The sequence below is a fragment of the Colias croceus genome, chromosome 16 (assembly GCF_905220415.1).
Source record: "Colias croceus chromosome 16, ilColCroc2.1".
Taxonomy (NCBI): Eukaryota; Metazoa; Arthropoda; class Insecta; order Lepidoptera; family Pieridae; genus Colias; species Colias croceus.
In genome coordinates, this window is record NC_059552.1 from 5,258,353 (window position 1) to 5,283,767 (window position 25,415).

Below are 25,415 nucleotides of genomic sequence, written 5' to 3' on the forward strand. Positions count from 1 at the left end.
TGTTAGGTAGGCTGTGTGAAAAGAACAATTAGGTAAATCAGCGTTTTACTATTTAGGTATCTGACATAGCAGTTTCGTGATAGGTAAGTACTAAGTATCATAATAAATTAGGAGACATTTTTAAACAAAATTATTTGATTATGATTTTGTGATCGAAATATGTATCTACATTGAACGTTAACCCACCTAAGAAGAACTTCCTGCCAAGTCTATCCATACCGAGCACAGCGAAGATGTTAGATGGTATCGCAGCGGCCACAGTGATGAGAGACTCCATGAACACATCAGAATTGATGTGGGAATCGCAGTTAGCCTCCGCAGAGTGTGTACCGAACTTTGTGACGTATGCTGTGACTTGGCAAATGTCGGCCTCTGCGTTGTCATGTGTGCGCGACCACTCGTCGAAACGGTTGAACATCTCGGGGAACCACATCATCAGTCCGTAGTATCTGTTGGTGCAAATTGATAATGTGAATTATTTTAAATAGGGTAGCAATTTATTGGTATTTTAGCTCTACTTTAGTAGATAGGCAAATTAGTGTAAGCACCTAGTTATGAAGTTACTGTTTGTATGGGATTATATTTCAGGTTTATTTTTTTAAATGAGTCATGTTGATAAAGTTTCTTTACTCTGGACTATCATACTATAAGAAATAAGATAAGCGGAGCTTTCAAATGTAGAGCAATGAATTGGTACTCACCCAATATGGAATGTAAAATTAATCGTGATAGAGATCGTTGTAAACTTGAGAATAGGCGGTACAAATAATTGCTTGCTGTGTTCTACGATATCACTTAGCATTCTTCTCAACTTCGATTTTGGTTCCTTATTAGCTTCAATTTGCTTTTCTTGTTTTGGATGCAGCGGTTCGTCTACAAGCAGTTGCTTTACTGGGTACTCTTCTTTACTACGTCCCGTATTCATCATATAAATGCCTCTAAACACTTCTAATGCATCTTCATGACGTCCGGTAGATATCAAAAACTTGGGTGATTCAGGTAGTAAGAATAAAAGTGCGGCTACCAAGAACGACGGTAGAGACATCACCAATAAGAAGATACGCCATGAATTGTAGATAAAGGCACCTTTTTGAATCCCGATCTCTGTAATGAGAAATTAAAACAGAATTATTGATGAGTTAGGGTTATAAAATTATAATTTTTAATGTAGAACTTATAAAGACGTATCGAAAATGAAGTAGGTAATTTAAATGCAAAGTAGTGCAGTTTGTAAGTTTGGCTTATTTATAGACATCATTTTGATAACAAAAGCATTCAACACTAATGAATGAATTAAAGTTGTCTACCGTCTTACCGCTAGGGATGATAACCCACGCCAAGCCAGCGACGAACAAATTTCCCAGAGTCCAGAAAGCGGCCATAAAACTTAACATAGCACCGCGCTTATTCTTCGGCTGAAATTCTGCGAAATAGGACCAGATGACGGGTCCTGATCCTCCCAATCTAAAAAAAGATAAACGATATAAAAATACTCGTTGTTTTGCAAAGAATACGAATAAGTATTTAAAAATAAACACCAACTTTGAAAGTTAGATTTACAATTTAATTGAAGTCAAATTGAAAATAATAGTAGTAAGTATTCTTGTATTAATTTAGAAAAAAGAATACCTACATTAGGCCTATTACCTAATTGTTTTGATTGATTGAAGTTAATTTGGAGTAATTGAGAAATAAAGTACTTATGACTGCATGAATGACACCTACATTTAAAACGAATACTAATTTTAAGCTTCTTAATTTTCATTGCCAAGCAATACAAAAAATCACATTACTTAGACGATGACTAAGGGGAAATACCAGTAACTAAAAACATGTGACTTACGCTGCACCGTTGATGAATCTGAAAAGCATGAACAGTTCATAGTTCTGGCTGAAGGAAGATGCGACGATCGCCAGAGCGTTGATGAAAGAAATTGCGATCAACACCCGCTTGCGGCCAAGTGAGTCGGCCACGGACCCCCACGCGTACGCGCCAACCATCATGCCGATGAAAATTATGCTGTTCAGCCATCCCTATACAAAATATTGAAAAATTTGTTGCAAAAACATAAAAATTAAACATGTTTCTTTTATAGGTACGTGTCTTTTATTTATTATAACCGTACCTACTAATTACTATGATATCTTTATCGAACTTAGTGATGACGCAAATAAAGACCTTAAATAATCTAATGTGCACTTTATGACCAATACAGACAATTATTCTTTGTTTTATTTAAATTATACCCTATATTTTTAAAATATAAAATAGGGAACCTATTTCATTTTTGCTGCTACTGCTGGGCGAATCTTACTATCTAACTATCAGTTGTATTATGTATACGTAGTATATTATTATTTATTATTAGTCTGTGCTATCAGATACCAATAGTTATTATAATCTGTGCTCATAATATCATCATAATAGGGAAGTAATAGGGTCATGCCGACTGACGCTTTGGGATAATTTAAATTTATTGCTTAGAAATTCACACACAATTCTATAGCTGTTTATGATTCTATTGTTTTAATTAAACCGCATATGAATAAAATATATCGCTCAACAGTTACCTTTTTCACAAAAGCAACATTTTAACAAAAAGTGAGGCTTAAATTTGTCCAGCAACCTTCAACACACGTGTGATGCTTCAAATTCGTAGAATACGAAATTATTAAAGTAAAATGAACTCATATATTTACGGAATCGAGCAGTGATTGAGTTTATAATAACATGTTATAAAACATGTGCTTGTATTCTATATATTTTTCCCAGATAGCACATTGCTTCAAACATCTTTTATATTCACAAGTTTTTTGTACATAATCATTGAGCATCTTAATTTGTATTTTTATATTTTCATTACACTATAGGTAGAGGTATTAAACTCGGTAATTGGGTATAACAGGTACATGTAGTTATTGTAGGTACATTCACTAAGATAGAACTGTACGTTTTCTTATTTGTGTATTCTATGATAGGTAGAGAAAAATCTCTACATTATTAAAATAAATAATATTTTATAGTACGTACTTTCGTTTCCGTTGTAAGGTCTAAGTCGCACTGTGCAGAAGGTAAGATGAACGACATGGAGATGACGTCCATCTCCTCTGAAGTGCTGACGAGACCGCAAACGGCCAGCAGCAGGTAGTGGAAGCGGCCATAGCCTAGAAAATGGGATTTAATATTTAGTTACGTTTATGATTATGGAGCTGATATAATCTATGATTAAGCAAATTTAACATGGGAAAATCATAATAATGTGAGGTAGGTATTTGGAGTATTTTGACTTCACTTTGGAGTATTTTGATTACTTCATTTATTTTAGGCAATTACTAAAATAATGATAATGTAAACTGTACAGATATTTTTTTAACAAGCTTTAAGTAGCCCGCGATCGCGTGATGTTCAGATAAATTCTATACTTTGACATATTTGTGTAATTTCTTCCAGATGCCTAAAATCAGCCATGTTTTATGATACAGTCACTACTATCCATTTCTAATCATCCTTACAATCTCTCGTATTTATAGAAGTATGTATTCTAAAAGATATTCCTTTCGCGAATAGAGTTTTATATTCCAGTAGGTACTTTGCTAAAGATCACAACAGATTAATACGTTCGTAATAGCATCACGCCACTGTATCCTGTGGGTACGTAAACAAGTCTCACTCGTGTCAACGTGCTTCCGAGAAGCAATCTCTGTTTACAACGGGGACTTCATGCCTGTGGAATGCAACGCGAGCACTCCTCATTCATAAATCGAAACATTACGGTTTCCTTTCTTCGAGTTACTCCTCTATTTAATAACTGAACTCGGATCCTATTACACGTGACACGTTTATCATGTGAACGTAAAAAAATAACTTAAGCCTCATGTTCAAAACAAAGTTTAGCTGACAAAAGCATTTATACGTTGTCGTTGTGTGATTCATACATCTGTCTGAATGATAAGAGTTACTCACGAGTTAGTTCAATAGCCTTTTCGAAGTCAGCCTTTTCAGTATTGGAGCCCTTTTCTGGGTCGAACTTTACTGGTGACTTCAGCGAAGTAACGACGCCTGTGGAATTAGCAGTAAATCAAAAGTGTTGCACACGGTAGTAAATAATAAAATACACTTGAAATATTTTTTCTTGGAACTTACCAAGCTCGGCGGTTTTCGAACCTGGTCCGTTTAGTTGGTGGTCACTTTTTACATCACAATCTGTGAATAAAAAATTATATACCAAATTAGAATTTGTAATTATTTAAAATATGAATAACTAAGATTTAAGTAAGAATAATAAAAAAAACTTATGTAATTTAAAATTAAAGGAATTTAGTCTCTTGTAGGTTTATGTTTGGAAGCTTACTGTGAGGTTTCTTGGGCCCAGGGTCAGTTTCTACCATCCTATGCGTGCGGACAGCGATGTATGTCGGCGGGTCGCGGACTTGCACTCAATTACTGGCTTGGGGTTCGGTTCCAACGGCGCCCGGCTCGTCTGTCGAAGAAACAAAAGAAATATAATTCCTTTAAAAAAAATCAATACACATTTGGATTCTGAATGCTTTATTTTATTTATAATTTTATTTACAACATTTGTATTTACAAATGTACATAAAAGTGCGCTACTTTTATGAAATGTTGATCGTAAAATATTTGAACGTTAAGAAGAGATGAACTTTAGAAGAACCTAAAGATAGTTGCAGACAGATTCTTAAAACGTTTTACGTTTGATATCCGGAAAATGTTTTCAAAGTGTTTAATGTACCTACCTACGTCAAAAGATACTTGTGCTTCACATATTGCTCGTAAAAACTGAAAGAGTCTATTTTTGATGGAAGACATAACCATTCTATTGTTGCGGGAAACTTGAAAAGTTACACTTTTAGTTATAAATTTACTCTATCCAATCCGTCGAGTTCGGGTCATAAATGGTTTAAACTAACATTATTTTATTCGTCTCTATATTATTTATACGGCTGTCCTAACTAGATACTCTCACCTTTTAATGTCACAAAACTATTTAAGCTTACAGATAATAAGTACTTTACAGGTAGTACACCTGTAAAGTACTTATTTTAACATGAGATTTTGTTCATTACACAAAAAAAAAATAGATTCTTCTGGGAACATTCTGGTTGTTTGTAAAAACTCCTTGATATCAAACAAGGCATCCCATTCAACTACTAAGTATCTTATCATGCATCATCATAACACCGATATAACGTGTGAATCATTCTTGTAATGAAATTTTTACTATGTTCTTCCCTATAGAGTAGCCAGTGATTGCAGGAAGTGATTGCATTGAGGCAGATTTGTTCGTCGGACAACGATCTATTTTAATGTACTTGCTAGTTGCTGGCCTGTACATAACAAGCTACGCACATACAGATAATAAACAACAAATACTGGGTTACTATAACTCGAGGTTATATGAAAGAAAATGAATGCATTTTTTACGACATTGATTAAATGGCGGGAAGACATTTATTGCTCTACATTACTAAATACAAACATTTGTTTGTTGTTTGTTTTCTTTTTTCAGCTAGTAACAAATAAAAGATTATATTAATGTTACTGTCTCTGTCTGTTTAAGACCAACCGCGATGCGCTACATCAGGATGTTAAATCAATAATAAACCGCGAAATTACTGTTGTTGTGTAAATGTGTAGGGTGGTAATGAGTGGTGTAATTTCACTTTAATGTCGTTTTTGATGCAGCCAATATAGTTTTAGTTTATATGATACAACTATTTTTTCTTTATGTGCGTTATTGTGTTATTACTTTGACACGCATGCCTTATTATCTGAATCTCTGACACACCCTCTTATGTACGCATATATTTTATGCTAGCTTCCGCCCGCGACTCCGTCCGCGTGGATGTCGGTCTTCCCGTGGATGGTTTATCCATTTTGAGTAACTTTGACAATGACATCTTATATATATCTATTGGACCCAAATACGGCTAGGCCTATAATAATACGCAACGTGTGTTCGCGGTTCTACAGAACAACGTCTATAGATAAAACTGAAAAATTAAGATTAATTTTTTTCTACGTATTTTTCCAGGATGAAAAGTATCCTATTTTACGCCCAGGATAATAAGGTATAATTATACCAAGTTTCATCGAAATCGAACCGCTAGTTTTCACGTGATGCCTTCACATACATACAGACAGATAGACAGACAGCAAAAAATTTTTTTAATCACATATTTGGGTTTGGTATCGATCCAGTAACACCCCCTGCTATTTATTTCTTCAATATTTTCAATGTACAGAATTGACCCTTCTACAGATTTATTATATGTATAGATTTAATAATTAATATAATGAAAAATATATGTCGTTTTTTATACACAAAAAAACGACATTTATTTTTTCTATGTATTGAAATTTTGGAATATAAATGAATAACAATCGAACTGTGTTATAATAGACGCATCATTAAATAAGATTAGATTCGCGATATTGAAACAATGTAGATTGCAATTAACTAAAATGCCTTCGTAATAATGTTTTTTAATGACCTTGCTTATTTTAGATCTGTAGATATAAAATTAAAGATATTTATTGACATTTTCATTATTATTGAATGTTTCTTGTGCTTTTGTGATTTATTATATATGTGGCACATTTATACGTATATTTTATCTATTTCCTGGTGGATTTTTTAATCAGAAATATAGAAAAACAGATTTTTACTAAGCATGTAGGATATTTAAAAATTTAGCACGTTTGAACTATTTAATATATTATGGTGCGGCCTTAAAAATTGCTTTATGAACCTTGGCTAAATTGGCATGACATTGGTCACATGCGACATTTTTACAGGCTTTTATTTAATTTATCTTATTCAGTATTCATACGTTGCTTCCGGTTTAAAGATTGAGCCTATTTTCCAATAACAGCTTTGATATTGCAATAATTTTGATGATAATAATTAGGTATACGATTTTGCAATAATAACACTATTCTCCTTTAAGTAATAAGTTTTACATTATTACTCACACTCAACTATAATTAGAATAACAAAAAAAAAAAATCAAGAAGTATTTAGTTTTAATGGACAAAAAATAATGCAAGGCAAATTAGTAGCGATACAAATTGTAAAATTGCATTTAGCTTCAACCCAACTTCGAGGACTCTTTATGTAGTTTTTCTTCCTTGATAATTATTCAGTGTGTACTATACAAACATATTATATACTAGCTTCCGCCCGCGACTCCGTCCGCGCGGATGTCGGTCTTCGCGTGGATGGTTATTTCTCAATTTTGAGTACCTCTGTCAATAACATCTTATAAATACCTATTGGACCCAATTCCCAAATACGGCTAGGCCTATAATAATACGCAACGTGTGTTCGCGGTTCTACGGAACAACGTCTATGGATAAAACTGAAAAATTAAGATTAATTTTTTTCTACGTATTTTTCCAGGATAAAAAGTATCCTATTTTACGCCCAGGATAATAAGGTATAATTATACCAAGTTTCATCGAAATCGAACCGCTAGTTTTCACGTGATGCCTTCACATACAGACAGACAGACAAAAATTTTTTTAATCACATATTTGGGTTTGGTATCGATCCAGTAATTATTTTGCTATTTATTTTTTCAATATTTTCAATGTACAGAATTGACCCTTCTACAGATTTATTATATGTATAGATACATACCTACCTACAAGCTCTTTTAAACCATTAGTTTGCGTTTCAAATAAAATAATCCGTGGTGCGTGTACATATGGGAGTGACATGACAAAATATAAGTTAGTACCTAATTAATATTTAGTCACTTTTAGATATAGAATTATTTGAACACGAAAAGTGTTTGATTTAGTTTGCTTTATAATATAAAATGTCAATTTATATGCGACCTTCAGATGCGTCATCTTGCGACAAGTATTGAATCATTTTTTTATTTTAACCGTATTAATAATTCCTATGCAATTTAATACTACATAATATAATATCTAATATTGTCTAACTTTGATTAGAATATCAATAAGGACCTTTGAGAAGAATTACTGTTTTAAATAAATTTTTCGGATAGGTACGGTATTTACCTGTGAATTTTGCATTTTCGGATAATCAGGTTTACCCAAAACCGTGAGAAAAAACATGAGTATGAACATGAGTATGTTCAACATGAGTATGAACTATGAACATCACATTTCGGATTTCAATCCGTTCGCTTAATAAATGAGCGAGTTAGAGACAATGGGATTAAAAGATTAACATTGCAGATAATAAGACTCTGAGATTTTAATATTACTCTGATAGATAGAATAATAATTCACGAATAGATTGAAAATAAAGCAAAGTTAATTTTACATTTTTTTCGTTCAGTGATCAAAATCAACCGAATTATTGAATACAAACAACAATAGCAATGATTTATATTTTCACAATAAATTAAAGGTAAGTATGCCGCTGGGAATAAAGAAACATGTGGAAAAAAATGTGTGAAAATGGACAAAAGTAAATAATAATATCAACGTGTTAGTTTGACCTACCTACTAATTGTGTGAGACTGTTCAAATGGTATGATCATTGTTATTTAATTGTCACCTCTTACCAGAAAACAGTAATTAGTAAATATTATGCACAAACCATTGCTATCTATTATGTACAAAGGCATTGCTTAGCTTATTCGGCCGCCTCAATGTCATCGATTTTTTTAACTGGCTTTTACGTTAGGTACGTTTATTCCCGCTAAGTATTTCAAAATCAACGAAATCCTTTTTTTCTGTATGTATAGAATCGAAAATTTATAAAGTAATCAATTAAATCTCACTGATCAGTGGTCCAAGGCGTTTTTGAAATGAACAAGACTTATACACTAGTAGGAAAAATTATTGTGAACCCATTTTAAACGAAATAAATAATAATAGTTTAAAAAAACTAAAAAACACGCTTTTTATAGAAAACCGAACTAAAAAATAGAAAATTTTATCAAATTAGTGTATTGTCATCGGTCCTCAATAAATCTACAAAGTTTGAACGAAATCTGGCCGTTTAAAGTGGGTCAAAATCGCGCACAAAGAAGTCGGTTACAAACATACAGGTGAAGCTAATATAAAGCGTGTAAAAAGCAAAATATACCTAAAATTAAAACGGAACTAAAGGAGGAGTTATCTATACGTATTTTCAAAATATACAGGTTACTATACTTTCACCTACATATTTGGTAAAAATAGCGCAACTTACATTACTGTGTTGCTTTTTTGTTATAAACATTATAATATAATTATAGCAAACAAAACAATAAAATAATGCATGTGTATAAATATGTGGTTAAATTACCTATTAAATATTCGTGACGAATTCAAGAGCAATTTATATATATTTATAATATTATTTCTATTGTAGTGAATAAATTAGCCATAACAATGATTCGTCCTCTCTATAACGAGAGGAAAATTTCTATTTAAAGAGAAAAATGTCTAAAGGCGTAACATAAATACATAATTATACTTTTTCTTTACTTTTATCAAACGCAATGTTAAATATGGAAAAAAATAATAGTCATAAATAATGTGGAACTCAAGGATGGAGTTTACAAATTAGGCGTGTGAAACACATTTATCGATTTCCTAACAATGATTTACACATTTAGAGGTTCCTCATCGGATATTATTATATGGAAACTGTTATATTTATAACAAAATTGTCAACAATCTCATAAAATAATTCTGTTGCAATCATTAAAAATATCTCGTTTTAAGATATTCCCTTTCCCATTTTTGCGGTAAAATAATCTAAAATTAGGTATTAGCGTAATTAAAGGGAAACAATTTTTTTATATATTAACGTAGTATTGATTTATTGATTCTAAGTTATGTAGAACGGAGGCGTCATAAAGAAAGCAGCAAAACATCTCAAAGTTTAAATTTTTAGAGCAACATTAAAATATTTTTGGGTCTTCCTTTAAGTAAAAATATAACAAAATAAAATATTGTTTGTATTACATATTATGTATATTAAAGCGGTATAAGCACAGTATTACAATATAGGAAATATTATTGTAATACTGTGGATATAAGGCAGTTGAATTAGGTACCTATTTATGTTAAATTATTTTATTTTTAAATCAAAAATATGATTAAATATATTCGGTCAACAGACTGGTAATAGTTGTTTGACATTCAACGATATAGTTCCTAGGTACATGAGCACGTGATCAAGTTATTATTTATGCATAAATAATGAAATGGGTTTATTTTATTCTTTTTAAATAATAACAAATATACACAACGGAGGTACTTAATATGAAAAAAAATGAAATGCACTAAAAACAGAAATTCCAGATACCCTAGGTACTTATGGAAATCAAAAATTTCCAAGTTTCCATGAGAATAATATATCTTGTATTCACTCTTCATTTCAATTTAAACTAGTTTTGGTTTTCATACATTATCATTAGATTTGATACACTTATACTTTTATTACACTTCGGTAGGTAGGTATATTTATATTTTATTTCTAGTAAATAATTTTTATTTGTAAAAGCTTTCTAATTGCGCTTTAGCTCTTCCATCTCAAGAGTTCATAATATTTACCATGAGAATTTAATTTACTTAAAATAAACAATTGTTTTTCGTTTTTTATTTTTATTCATCATGTTTTTTTAACAATTTTAGATAAATAAAAAAAATTGCGAAGTCTATTCTGCGCAATCTTGCCAAATTATGATATACATTTAAAGATTTTTATTATTCGAATATTTTAATTTATACAAGAAGTTTTAAGATAGTTACATCAAGATTACAAAAAAATTATTAAAATGTTGCTTACCAGTTAAGAACAGCGACTTGAAAAATGAACACAGGTAGATTCTCTAGTGGTGGTATCTAAGCATCCCAAACTTTTAACAGCGTTTACTGTCAAAAAGTTCTATAAGACACTAAAACAAATATAAATCGTTTATCAAAAAGCACTGGTGGGAACCATTTCACGTCACTTTCCTTCTCGTAAATCTGCATAGAGCGCGTTCAAAATATCGTTTGTTTGCCGATGATATTTACGTATAGAAAATGATTTCTAATTTTAAAGTTTGTCTTGGCGTGTTATCAGTGCGAGGTCGCGTCGGGTTATGTGATGAAGGCTCGAACGCTACTTCATGCCTCCTTGTTATAATTATTTATTACTCGCCCCACCTAGCATTGTTTCTGATAATGGTACCTCAATTGGAGTTGTGAAATTTCATCAAGAACTCTTAACGACATACCTACACATTTTCGTGACTTTCGTGACATCACAGGAAATTAGTGCCGTTAACTTTTAAAATTACTATATTTTTCCCGTAAAACAGTAATTATTGTTGAAATCCAGCGTGATTTAATAAATTTAATACGAACCTACATATTAAGGTTTAATATTTATACTTAAGATATTAAAAAATCGCAAAATTTTTAAATACGCGTCTCGACTCTCGGCTCTTGATAAATTTATTCACAACATTTAGGTAGTATACTACTAATGTCAAACTAAACTTACAATGTAAATGCGTTTTGTACCTAATTGTGCCATTGAATGAGTATGTAATAAAGAACAAAGGGGTTGCTTATCAAAACAATTACTTAATGAAAACGTACTTATGTTCATTTGGCGGAGAGCGGATTAATTTCTTCTTAAAATAAAAGTTTCATTTGTAATATCTATAATTTATTTATGATTTTTTGTTGTCATTAAAAGAATTTTATTAGATTTAAAAAAGAAAAGAAGAAAGGTGCATCAAAGAAAAAAAGTAATTTCACACGTACCTAAATAATTTTTAGATTTATGGCAGGTATTTTGAATAGGTACTCTATAGATTACAGAATAAGTTAGTGCTCTTTTAATTCTTTGAAGATGAAAGCAAAAAAGATGATCAGGTCTATCTTATATGTATATATATTTATAAGTAAGTATTTGAAGATGAAAATGTTCGCATCGCTAGGTACTTAGAGGTGACTTTTTTGACTGTTTACCCTAGTTTATCCTCGAATAATAACAAATCCATCATTTTCTACACCTTCACTATAAAATACTTTCAAAGATATACGACTTTTCTATTATACTGATACATAAATATAACGAAAAAAGAAAGTACTGGTTCTACTGATTAATAGCTTTACCCGCTCTACCTACAAAATTGAAAAGGTCAAATTGACGTAATGTGGTAGGAGGTGGCAGGAAAGTAATATTTAATAATTACAATATGGAGGTAGCGCGCACGAGCAACTTTGTCTACGCAACTATTTTGTCTTCGCAACTGTTTTGTCTCTCCCACCCATGGGCTTGTATGAAAGTGCGCGCACGTAGCGACGCAACTCCCCATACAATTGATGGGAGAGACAAAATAGTTGCGGAGACAAAGTTGCTCGTGCGCGCTAGCTCTTAATTAATAATAATAAGAATGATATCTAATAAAAAGTATATTTCCCTGTTTGATAATTTGAGAGGAAGTCTAATGCAATTTGCAATTACCTATCGATATTTAATTTAATTAATGTTAATCAATAAAAAAGTAAAGCATTTGAATAACTTATTGTATGAAACAATGAATAAGTAAATGCAATCCCGTTTGTAAGTTCCTAGGTCTGCGTCTCCTCATAATGCAATTAAAGTCAATAAACACTTGTATCAACAAGTGTTTCATTTTTATTATAAATATTAACATTTAATAGTTGCATTTATTAGTATTAAAGACGGCAAAGCAATCTAGAGACACTTTACTACCTACATAGTAAAACGTGTACATTTATTTAAATTAAGCTGAATAATTGTCTTATAATTAAATTTACATGTAACGAGAATACGATGTTATGTATATTATTATCATGCATCATAATGAATCGGGCGTAAGGAGCTCTCTATAATATATTTCTGAACTAATTTGTCCAATGAGTGATTTGTGAGACAACACAACTATGTAATATGTATATAGGAAATAAATAGTGAGCATATACACATGACAGCGATTTATAAAAAGTAATCACTTCGAGCTGACCTCCGAAGGTGGCCCGTGAATGAGCAGAGACCGGTCTGTCAAGGTGAAGGTGATGTCGAATGCATTCAGAACTAGTGTTTCTAATGAAGAAATACGATTCTTAAAACCTATGCACGAGACGCGGAAATTACATATTAATCTTCTATTTACAACTCTCTCTTGTATGGTGTGATATATTTTAAAATGTGATGTGCTGATTGCAGCATGGTATACCTATACGTTTTATATGGATCGTACAATTAATGTATACCTATATAAGAACTGTTTTACTAGATTCTTATAAGGCCTTAGATATTATCTACATAGGTATATAAATCTTTTAAAACATGATAATATAGATTTTTGAAATTAATTTTTTTTCAAGTCAAAGTTCATATTTTATTGAAATACAAATACATCAATTAAGTTCTATTTTAATGTATTTTTCACTTAGTAATGTATTGTTGACACTATGGATATTCCAAGAAATTTACCGTACATGCTTTCTCTACTTAATTATCTAAGTAGGTTAAAAATGTCTAGCGATTCATCTCTAAAAATAATGTTAATGTTGAGTTTCTTTGCTTTGCATCCTAATTGATTATTTGATTTTTTGCGGTATTATGGTAATTAACTTAAACCGGTACTAACAAAAATGCACTGAGAGCCAAAACATTAGCTGGAACTTAATACTAGCTTCTGACGTTAATTTAATTCATTGTCGAAATTAATTGTGTTAGAACCGATTTTGCCTAATATTTAAAAATATATTATACTTTATGAGGTGGACGACCGGTAATGGGATGTTTAGAGTTAATATGCTTCAATCGTGTGTAGGATATTATAAAAGGGTACCTACCTATCGCAGACAAGTTTTAACATTTTGATATGTTTAATATTGTTCCAAAAGGTCAATTACTATAAAGTGCATTTACCTACCTTTTGGGATGAAGGTGAATGTTATAACTAAAAAACATTTTGATAATATACATATACATGGTTACTTGTAAAACACCAGCAACCTCGCAGGACAAGAAAGCTAACATCATAAGTAACAACATTTGTTCTACGACTTTTGCAGGCATAACGCAATAAATTATTTTTAAATGATTTTTTAAACTTTTATTGTACTCTCCTAACATTTGTAAGTCTATGTTCTATTCATTATTGGATGGACGACGCGACGCCCCCTTCCCCCTCTCGTTCGCTTCATGTTAACGTAATTTTTGGCAGGCGTAGAGTTTATAATATTCAAACGGAAAATTAAATGAATATTTATTTTTGTATGAAAATAAAATCTAACAAATTATCAAAAGTCGTAGAACAAATGTTGTTGCTTATGATGTTAGCTATCTTGTCCTGCGAGGTTGCTGGTGTTTTACAAGTAACCCTGTATAGCATAAAATGTCATGACATTTTATAGATCATAGACATGTTTGGCCTGTACCCTCATATAGGAGGCCCGTGTCCCAGCAGTGGGAACGTATGTGGCCTGATGATGATGATGAGACATGTTATGACATTATTAGATACCTACCTAATATAACTTTTAATTTAGTTGTTCACGTAAGAGGGGATTTTGAACGTCATTTTGTTGCACATGATATAACTCTATTAATATAGAGTTAAGTATAAGTACCATCGCATCATAGGAAATTTTTTATCCAAATATCACGTGAGAAATTCAGCAGAGCAGGAATTGGATGTTTCAAATTTTTAATTTAACATTTGGAGTAGAGAGTTAGAGACTTAGGTTAGAGATGCCATAATTCAAAGAATTGTCCATTATCGTCGCTTCTATGAATTATGGCACATCACTGAAAATATATTTACACGTACGGATGCAGTAAACATGGTCTTATAAGTGTGTATATATTCAGTATTTACTTCTCGATGTCGAAATATATTGACATAATGATCAAAGGACCTTATCTTTGTTCATATTTAAATATCATTCATGATCTCGTCACTGTGAACCACTGAAGGATGCTGTCAACTACCGAACTGCCAGTCAACATAATATGATATCTAACGTAAATTTATCAGGCAAACAGTTTACATGGCTTATGTAAGTAGTGTCTAACATTGTAAACTAAATTGCGTTTTATGCATTATATACAAGTTATGATGAGGAAAATAAATAATCAAAATAAGAAATTTTGTGAATTCATTAACCTCAGATATTTTACAAACAAAACAAATCTACAGGCCAGTAATAAAAAATAATTTAATTAGGTTGAAATGGGAAGTTAAGGTACAACCCGTACAACTTAAGTGTTTTAAGAATAGCATTAAACTCTAGTTGAAATCCATTGTTTTTTATAAAGTCTATTGAATAGAACAAAAGACAGGTATAACATAAGTACAGTAATTACATTGTAGACATGAATAATGGAAGATTACAATAACATTAAGATCTAAATTGATAAAGCTAATGTATTTAACATTGCGGTTGCAACGGGTGTGAGAGGTGCGTGTTAATTTCAATACAGAGAGCTGTTATGGCCGAGAAGGATGTCGTGTGTTGCAAATTAACGTAGGTCACTTACCGGACGATCTGATGTGCCTCTTAGCTTGTCGATGAAGTGTGAATGTTCCGCCAAACTAAGTGGCTATGAACGAATTTTTGGTGAAATAAAAATGGAGGTGAACTTAACACTAGGATCTCTCGTGGAAACACTCGTGAGAGTGTGGGCGGGATGATACTGTAACAAGCTATATATCAAAGGAGGCCTCGGAGTGTCAACAGAGACAATCTTATAGCAAATACTGCGCGAAAACATCTAAACATTATTTGGTTAAGGATTCTAGACGTTGACGTGACGTAGTTACTATTTTTCCGGGGAAATGATTACTAATAAGTAGGTATTTACCGACATGTATCTAGCATATAATAAGGGCATGAAAATATTGATATAATGTCTTGTCTGTAATTACAAGAATTGTGAGATCATTTTGATTTCTTTACCTATGTCTTTTTAAATAATTTTAATTTTTATTATTATTTAATGATAAGCATTTATAATTTATTATGCCTACATTAGTTGATGCGCATATTTTTGTTCACGTGGATAATGCTTATAAGCACATTAATTACCTACTTATATTTAACGTTATCTAATGACGCATACTAAATAATAAAAGAAAAACAATTTTAATAAAGTTTAAAAAAAATTAAACGTAAAACTCACGTAGCTAAGTACGTCACGTAGCTATCGCGTAATAAAGAAAAAATAAATAGCAAAATTACCAAGTACTGAATAAACTTAATAATAAAAAAGAACATGCTTAAACTCATGAAATTATTGGAATGTCACCGATTCTTCATAAGTGTACAAAGTTTGAATAAAAAATTTCCTTTTAAAGCGGGTCAAAACTTAAGAGGTAAACATACAGATGAAGTTAATATAAGCCAGTTAAAAAAGAGGGTTGAAAGGAAATTAACATGAAATTCTAGGAACTATCCGGTTCATCATCATTTTTGCAGACCTTATCACAGTGTAAACAATTTGATAAAATCTTAAAATAGTCAATACATGGCAATTAACGTGTGACGTTGTGGAGATTTAGTGATTAAACTATTTAAAAGCTTACAACGTATGAATGTTACATATAGTTTGCTCTCGTTCAATATTTACATTAAATTTAGGATTTATCTTTAGTTAGGTATTTAATATATATTCCTACGCTGCAGCTGTATAATTTTGTTTATAAGAAAATTTAAAATCAAACAAAAAAAAATCTTAAAACTTGTTGAATCTTCCAATTTCTATGGGAAATATGAAGAAAAAATAATGAAAAACGAAATAAAAGGTTGTTTTTTCCTTTAGTATTTCCAATAATATGCACATTCTATGAATCATCTTGAAATTCACTCTAAAATAAGAATTACGCGACTACCTAATACTAATAATTGTCATTGCTTTATTGTGAAACCAAATATTTATCAACATACATTCATTTTAGAAAACATACATAATGAATAAGTACCTATAGAACATTCATTACTATATTTCAATACCTATTTCTCTGATAAACACACATCAACAAAATCTACTTTACATTTTTTCTAATAGTAAATGGAAGAATTAAAGCTTATTTTAAGTTGTTTAATAAAATAAAAAACTCTACTTATCTTTTTTCCTTCTAGGACCCCCTCCCCCCCTCCCTAAACATCTCACATAATTTATGGAAACGCCTTATTTAAAATTGAGTACCAATACGGTGTGTAAGAGTACAACACATACAAAGTGATAGGTACAACTACCTACATATTTTTCTCATAATCAAGAAAATGGTTAGTGTAGAGCTCTAGTCTACACTATAGGTACCATTTACCAAGATACGTCATTATAACAAAGATTCAGTTAGCAAGACCAATCATCTCAATTTACTTACACATTTTATCTTTATTGAGAAGAATGCAATGTGACAATCAAGTGAGGAAAAAGTTATTTTATGGTAAATTTATAAGAGTTTCGGAGGCCCGGATCCTTTTCCTTACCCTTTATTTCAATCTGAAATGGGACTGGAACTTGCTTCCTGAGTCTGTGTTCCCCGACGAATACAATATGGAGGACTTCAAGAAAAGAGTGAACAGGTACCTTCTAGGGAAGTGCGCTCCATCTTAGGCCACATCTCAGCTTTCCATCAGGCGAGATAGTGGTCAAGCACTTCTTTATCATAGAATAAAAATAAAAATAAATCTATATCTAATGTCGACAAGCCGTTTGTAATAAAAAAATGTAAAGTCTGCAATCGCTCTTACGCCCCTGCAAAATATGTCTATGCCAATTGCCAGCTCCTTTGCAGTCCATGACATAAAAAAAATCATTAATAACTTTGTATGAGGGCTTAGAAAATAGGAAGGGACGAACAAAACCACGGGTACAGGTGGTAGTCATAAGATTATATTGACGATAGATTACAAGATATACATAATATACAAAAGGTCTATCCTCTCAAGGTGCATTAAACCTGTAAATATTAACATGATCTTGAAAACAAGCAAGCGTTTATCACTTCATTGTTATTTATTTAAATGATAAGAATACTATGTAATTAATATATTTTAGGGCACAAAAGGCCACTAAATGTAGGTTTACTACGTCTCTCCCTGACCATAAATATAGATATTACAATCTTGTACATATTAGATATAATTATTATGATGGAACGCAGGTACGTTCCATCATTACTGGAATAGGTCGAAAATTTCAGTGGAAATATTCATCCCTACTTAAATTCTATGCTATGTGCTTGGGAACGCTAATGGCTAATAACTATTATGAACAGTGAACACCGTCCTACACCGACGCTAAATTTAATGAGAAAATTGGGCAAATGTAATTTTCATACTGGCAGAAACGATAGTAGGTACTGAAGTATGATCTCCTTCAAAAGTACTGTCTATAAAACCAAGTTAAAACTTAAACCGCGTAGGGAAGTGTTGTCTTCGCTATAGACCCTCGACGGATGTGTAGTATTATTATTTTAAATGCTTCTGCTTTAGGCCGGTTTTCTACTGGAGGGTGCTACGTAACGACTAACGGTTCCCCAATGTAAGTCATTCTGTTGATAAAGTGAAAAAAATGCGATTTTAATGATTATATAAACTTTTAAATCATACCTATCATAAATATAGGTAGAGTTAGTCGAGTTAGGAGCCGGAGATCCTATATTTTATTACCACAAGTTTGGCGAAAATTCGGTGTGTCTATGATTGTTGGCCATAGTAATTTAGGGTTAGAAATTTTAAATCGAATAATTGAAGATGTATTTTGTTCTCAATTCAGTCCTATTTTCTTATTTCATAAAATTTTAATTTAACTAAGTATTCAGTTAAAGTTATAAAATTGATTTGAAAAGTTTAAAATGACGGAGTTTCCGGCATTTTGAATGAAAATTTAAAACTATTGTTACATTTTTATTATTTGCAACCAAGAAGCTTTTTGCAACAAATAACTAGCGCGTGTCATAAATTAGAATAGATTCATAGCCAAGACCTAAATTCTTGAATTTATTTATAAGCCTCTTTAAAAAACGATAATGTTAATATTTAATTACCGTATTATGCAAAAAAGCGATAGCGATAGGCAATTTATTTCAACTGCCTGTAAAAAAAAAACATTTCCTTTGTCGAAACAGATTATGAAACGTAATTAAGATTGCATCTTCTTGAATTATGACGTTGAAGTGGTTGAACTAAGCCGATAGAGAGGATTTTTTTTTTGTTTTTATCTACGTCGTCGTAATCTCTGATGTAGGTGGTGGTGGTGTAACCTAAGTGGTTCACCTCGAACAGTTGGAAATATCATTTAATAAATTCCCTGAATCGAAATCGATTTCAGAATTCTATCGCATGCTTTTTTGTTTAATTATTAAATTATTTAAGGCATTCAAACACCTGTTACATTGTTATATAAAGATAGTATGAATAATTTTAATATATACCTATACATTATACATAAATGTGACAGAAGATTAATTAAACGATAACACAGCATGTAATTGTACATGTATAATTAACATTCGCGTCACTTAAATAAGTTACAACAAAAGAATTATTTTTAGCAAAATTACAGTCATTTTTCGTTAAATCTTTAAATAATAAATAGCAAAATTACAATAATTTTGCTTTAAATCTTGTTCAAACAAATGCGATTTTTTGGTAATTATCATGAAATATTATATAGCTACCAACAATATCTACAATTGGCATGCCCACTGAGCTGTTTACACAATCCGGGGATTGATTACTTATATTAAATCGTTCTTAAACTCTTGCAAATGTTGTATGTGCTTTATTTACAATACCTACTAATTACACCTACTACTTAATTTCATGATAAACAAATCCTTTGTTTGTATGAACTGTACCTACAATAATGTACGCGCGTACAAAGCGCCTAACTACCTACTCTATTTAATTTATCTACATTATACATGTATTTTTTATATTTATTTGATACCTACTGGTAGTTACTTTATCAGCGTATTAGACTTGACAATAAATTATTCATTGTAACTAATTTATTGATAAAATAACAATTATTTCTATAAGTACTAAACTTGTTTATTCAAACTTTCACCCAAATTATGCGCAAAATTGTTAATTTAATTAGATACACTAGTTAATTTATCTATTTTTTTAGAGGACGCAATTTTATTTTTTGGATGTGTAGGGGGGTTCAATGTGAAGCTAAAACCAAGTTTGTGGGGTCGCCACCCTTGTCCTACGGCCGCTATCTTGAAAATAGTGGTTGAAATGGTTTTTACGATATATCTCTTAAACTATTTATCTGATAAAAAAGTTTGTTGACATTATTTGTTGCAAATTAAATTTTCTACAATTTTGATCCAGTAACTTTTTGTCGTAGAACTATAAATAAAAAATTTATAACTGAAAATGTTCAGAAATTAGAGCTATTTAAATGTTCCGATAAAATTGTTTTTTATCATTTTACGAAGAAATGATATCAGACCATTTTTGTAGATTGTTTTTCGAGGAACAACTTTTACATACAACATTTTTTCATTACGTCAATAGCTAAGGTTTTACAGCGCTCTGAAGTGAGTACTATTTATATTTTTTGGTTTTTATGGCATTCAAATGCTTTATAAATATAAATTTATAAAGAATAGAAAAAAGTCCCGCCTCGTGATCGAATTTTTTCTATTCTTTATAAATTTATATTTATAAAGCATTTGAATGCCATAAAAACCAAAAAATATAAATTCAAGAAAGGGTCGTGTTCCATCGTTACAATATTGTATTCACTGAAAAGTGCTTCATATTGGTTGAAATGGTTGTTAAATCATCTCAATAGATGGCGCGCGGTGTGTCCCTTAAGACACATAAAACTGAAAGGATAGAATAAATTCGATTGCTCAGGCGGGTCACGAGTGGCTGAGTTGGTTAGGCATCCGCCCCGGAATGGCGCGAAGGATGCGGGTTCATGTCCCGCCTCGTGATCGAATTTTTTCTATTCTTTATAAATTTATATTTATAAAGCATTTGAATGCCATAAAAACCAAAAAATATAAATTCAAGAAAGGGTCGTGTTCCATCGTTACAATATTGTATTCACTGAAAAGTGCTTCATATTGGTTGAAATGGTTGTTAAATCATCTCAATAGATGGCGCGCGGTGTGTCCCTTAAGACACATAAAACTGAAAGGATAGAATAAATTCGATTGCTCAGGCGGGTCACGAGTGGCTGAGTTGGTTAGGCATCCGCCCCGGAATGGCGCGAAGGATGCGGGTTCATGTCCCGCCTCGTGATCGAATTTTTTCTATTCTTTATAAATTTATATGAGTACTATTTTTCAGTACTCTTAACTATACATATATTGGCTATTGGCTCTTTTCCCATGCAGCACTGCAAGAACAGAACATTTCAGCCCTGCTTTTCAACGTAAAAAAAACGTGCTTCCAGACTCTACCTCCTGGATGGTGGGGAAAAGAGTCAATAATTGATTATTAATAATATTGCAAAATTAATTATTAAAAATATTATAATAACAAAAAAAACAATTACTGATGACAAATAATTATTAGTACACACATAATATATGTATAACGTAGAGCTAAGAGTACTGAAAAATAGTACTAATTTCGGAGCGCTTTAAAACCTTAGCTATTGACTTTATGAAAAAATGTTGTATGTAAAAGTTGTTCCTCGAAAAAATCTACAAAAATGGTCTGATATCATTTCTTCGTAAAATGATAAAAAAAGTATTATTGAAAAATATAAATATCTCTATTATCTGAACATTTTCACTTATAACTTTTTATTTATAGTTCTACGACAAAAAGTTGCTGGACCAAAATTGTAGAAAATTTAATTTGCAACAAATAATGTCAACAAATTTTTTTATCAGATAAACAGTTTAAGAGATATATCGTTAATCGTATAAACCATATCTTCCGCTATTTTCAAGATGGCGGCCGTGGGACAAGGGTGGCGACCCCACAAACTTGGTGATAGCTTCACACTAACCCCCTCTACACATCAAAAAAATAAAATTGCGTCCTCTAAGAAATGCAACCCCAAATTTAACTTTTCAATGGACTATACCTACATCCTTAGACCTACATCTATAACGTAGATAATGTAAGTAATCATTAATTCCAAATAAAATTTTATTTTTACCGATCATGAGGGTAAACAGATCACATAGTTATAGTTAGATCCAGTTATAGTTATGTTAGATCCAGTTCCATAAATGCAACTATTCGTTTAGCACGCTATCTTTGGAAACAATTGAGTTAAAATGTGTTTAACATAAAGTAGTTGCACTCAGGCGACACATCGGACAGGGGAAAATTGACGTAGCGGCAATTTATCAATAACGTGTATGAAGTGTTCCGGCTGTAGTGCGACGCGATTTCGGCCATCATCATTCGTCCGCCACGTCGCGTCGCCCGACTGATGTCCACAATTTCTATAGGGCTGTCTATGATTTTTCATTTTGTTCGAGATCAAAAAGGAGTCACTGGCTGAGTTATTCCTTTGGAGATAGGTATATAACTATCTATACATGTTCCTTTTACTTTAATGTAGGAGAATAAATAATAGTTAGTAAAGACCAGAATTATTTTGACAACCTTGGTATATTAGCAGCTAATTAATTCCTTGTTTATAGATGACTGTTCCCCGCGGTTTCACCCGCATTGCTCCGCTCCTGTTAGTCTTAAGCGCGTCACACACGGTGAAGATACTATAATATTTTATGTTATGACCCTCTAATATAAAACGTTATAGTATCTTAAGGTAACCGGTATCAGCGTTCTGACCATCATTTTTCTTTTTGTCATTGCGTACCTAAGACCCCTGTAGAACCGCCATCCTGTTACAAATGACCCACAAAAAGAAAAATGATGGTCAGAACGCTGATACCGGATACCTTAAGATACTATAACGTTTTATATTAGAGAATGTTAACATAAAATATTATAGTATCTTCACCGTGTGTGACGCGCTTTAGCGTGATGACATATTATAGCCTATAAGCCTTCCTCGATAAATGGGCTATCTAACACCGAAATAATTTTTCAAATCGGACCAGCAGTCCCCGAGATTAGCGCGTTCAAACAAACAAACTCTTCGGCTTTATAATAATTATAGTATAGATTTTCAATGTACAGAATTGACCCTTCTACAGATTTATTATATGTATAGATAACGCGCGGTTATGTTTTTAGGGTTTTCTATTTGTTAATTAATTTCTTCCTAAATAAGAATAGGTAGGTAGGTAGGTACTACCAAGTGATGTATTTTTGGTAAATATTAAAGTGAACGATAACGAAGAAACGATACTTACTTAAATTTAACAGCATACAATATTGAATATGTATTTTAAAAATGACTTGTGTTACCCTATGCTAGACTGGACAAGTGATCATCCATTTGAAAGTATCACGTGTTGATCACAGAACGTGAATGTATTAAATAATAGCTTATAGAATAGGTACAGGTACCATATACATACAATGATATTTTTATCGACAAAAAGTTGAGAAGATGATTTGATGTTTAAATATTAAATAAGTAGGTAGGTAAGTACCCATCTATCTACCTACCTATTTTTGGTCCATTTTTTATTCTGTTTTAATGTAATAGGTATAAAAAATCTTTAAAATATTACGATAAGATGAACAAGAATGACTGCTCCACCTGCAGGAATCTCTTCTTTCAACTTTAAAAATCCCGGAAAACAATGTTACGAGGTCATAACGCTTTACTCGTGCTAGAGATAATCGAAACTGCCGAAATACTTAATTTATCGAAATTACCGTAGTCATCCTAACCAAACTATCAATTGTGTCGCCCTAGTCATTACACAGGTACCTACATTGTAGAGTTTTGATCGCCGGCCCGCAATTATTCCTAACTACTGACCCCATTTATAGTTCAAAGAGGATCTTCGCAAATTGAACATATAACTGTGTCTATTTACCTTAATATACTCAGTACAAAAAAGAAAAATGTATTTTGAAGCTATTAAATATAATGTTATACGTCTATTATCTACTCATATCATATTAGATACCTTTTCGTATTATGTAGAGCCGTTTTTACTACGTCCTACCTAGAAATTGCTCTACCGCACATTATTATGGAATGCCAAATAATTTGTTGTTGAAATTCACAAAGATACCTACCTACGTTAGTTTGTCCACGCTTGTCACATAATCGCATAGGTATGTGTAATTTATTCCTATAGATGAGACAATATATAATAATATCTAGCAGCAGATGAAACAAAGGAAGAATTTAATAGGCTGACTACACATAGGTTTTATTTTTTTTTTTAATTTATTTTAACCATTTGATTAGAAATATATCTGATTATATCAAAAATTTAATATCAGTATCTAAGAGCACATGGTAATTAATTAAAATTGTATTCAGATCTTACATTATGCGAAATAATTTTTTTATTTAGATCTATATAAGTAGCCTTTCGCGTACATTTTTAATAATTGACCATTGTTTTGTTTTTATAAATATAAATACTTAATTATCATTTATTAATAAACAATAAAATATTGGTGTAAAAGAGTTCCGTCATTGAAAAGGAAATAATAGGATTAGTAGTTATGTGCTGTATAGCGGAAAATCTCCTTGGTGTTTTATATTAGCAAGTATAATTAAAATTTAATTTAAAATATTTCATATTACTTAATCAAACAACAATTACCATAGGCACAGAGTAGGTAATAGCACTCTACATGACTCTAGGTAGCAACTTAAATCAAGTTTTATTAAACAAGTAACTATAGGTACTTTTCCTTACAGCTGTAAAAATTAACAAATAATTATATACTCTAATTACTTACATGTACATAGCTGTCATACGGCAATTAGTTGTAGATCTTGCTGAGCAGACAGACGTGGAATAAAAGCAAATTAAACGTAGCTTGTGCAACGCCGCAGCAGCTTTCATCCCTCGAGACCGTTTTCACTAACGAGTGTCGAATTGAAGCAAAAAAAAAATTAAGAATGAAATTTTTTTACATGAATTGTGTCAAATCAAGTCGTATATTTTCGTAGGTCAACGTGCGTCTCGTGATACAATACGTGTACTTGTGCTGAGGGCAGTGAGCCATGAGTTAGCCACTGACAAAATAATAGCGCGGGATTACCGACTCATCCTGCTGACAACTAAACGGACAAGATTACAATACATGTATTTAGTAGTAAATTTTATGAAGATGTAAAAACGAATATATCTTATATGTTATTATTACTATTTAGTAAATATAAGCAAATTAAAAAGGGCCTTTCAAAGCCAAATGTAAGAACTAAGAAGGCATAGTTACATAATTGTATTGAACAAAAAACTTGAATTGAGGACTTTTTTACTTTTTTGAAGAATACTTATTGTTAATAAGTTTAATATCATCACTACATAATATAGGTAAAACAAAGTCGCTTTCTCTGTCTCTATAC

The 25,415-nt window shown here is 31.6% G+C and overlaps 1 protein-coding gene across 2 annotated transcripts in view; it reads right to left on the bottom strand.

Annotated features, from left to right (window-relative positions):
* The window catches only part of LOC123698674 (synaptic vesicle glycoprotein 2C-like), a 17,143-nt gene extending 1,486 nt beyond the window's left edge, over positions 1-15,657 (bottom strand). The window contains exons 1-10 of one of the 2 annotated variants that reach the window (XM_045645419.1): positions 15,507-15,657; positions 10,782-10,890; positions 4,353-4,481; positions 4,145-4,204; positions 3,965-4,060; positions 3,032-3,165; positions 1,844-2,034; positions 1,316-1,464; positions 702-1,104; positions 187-449 (exon numbers count right to left, since the gene is read on the bottom strand). In XM_045645419.1, the coding sequence (XP_045501375.1) occupies positions 187-449; positions 702-1,104; positions 1,316-1,464; positions 1,844-2,034; positions 3,032-3,165; positions 3,965-4,060; positions 4,145-4,204; positions 4,353-4,389 (1,333 nt within the window). In that variant the 5' untranslated portion in view covers positions 4,390-4,481; positions 10,782-10,890; positions 15,507-15,657. The remainder of the gene's footprint in view (positions 1-186; positions 450-701; positions 1,105-1,315; positions 1,465-1,843; positions 2,035-3,031; positions 3,166-3,964; positions 4,061-4,144; positions 4,205-4,352; positions 4,482-10,781; positions 10,891-15,506) is intronic. The other variant, XM_045645418.1, reaches the window with a different exon arrangement.
* Positions 15,658-25,415: the final 9,758 nt, after the last annotated feature.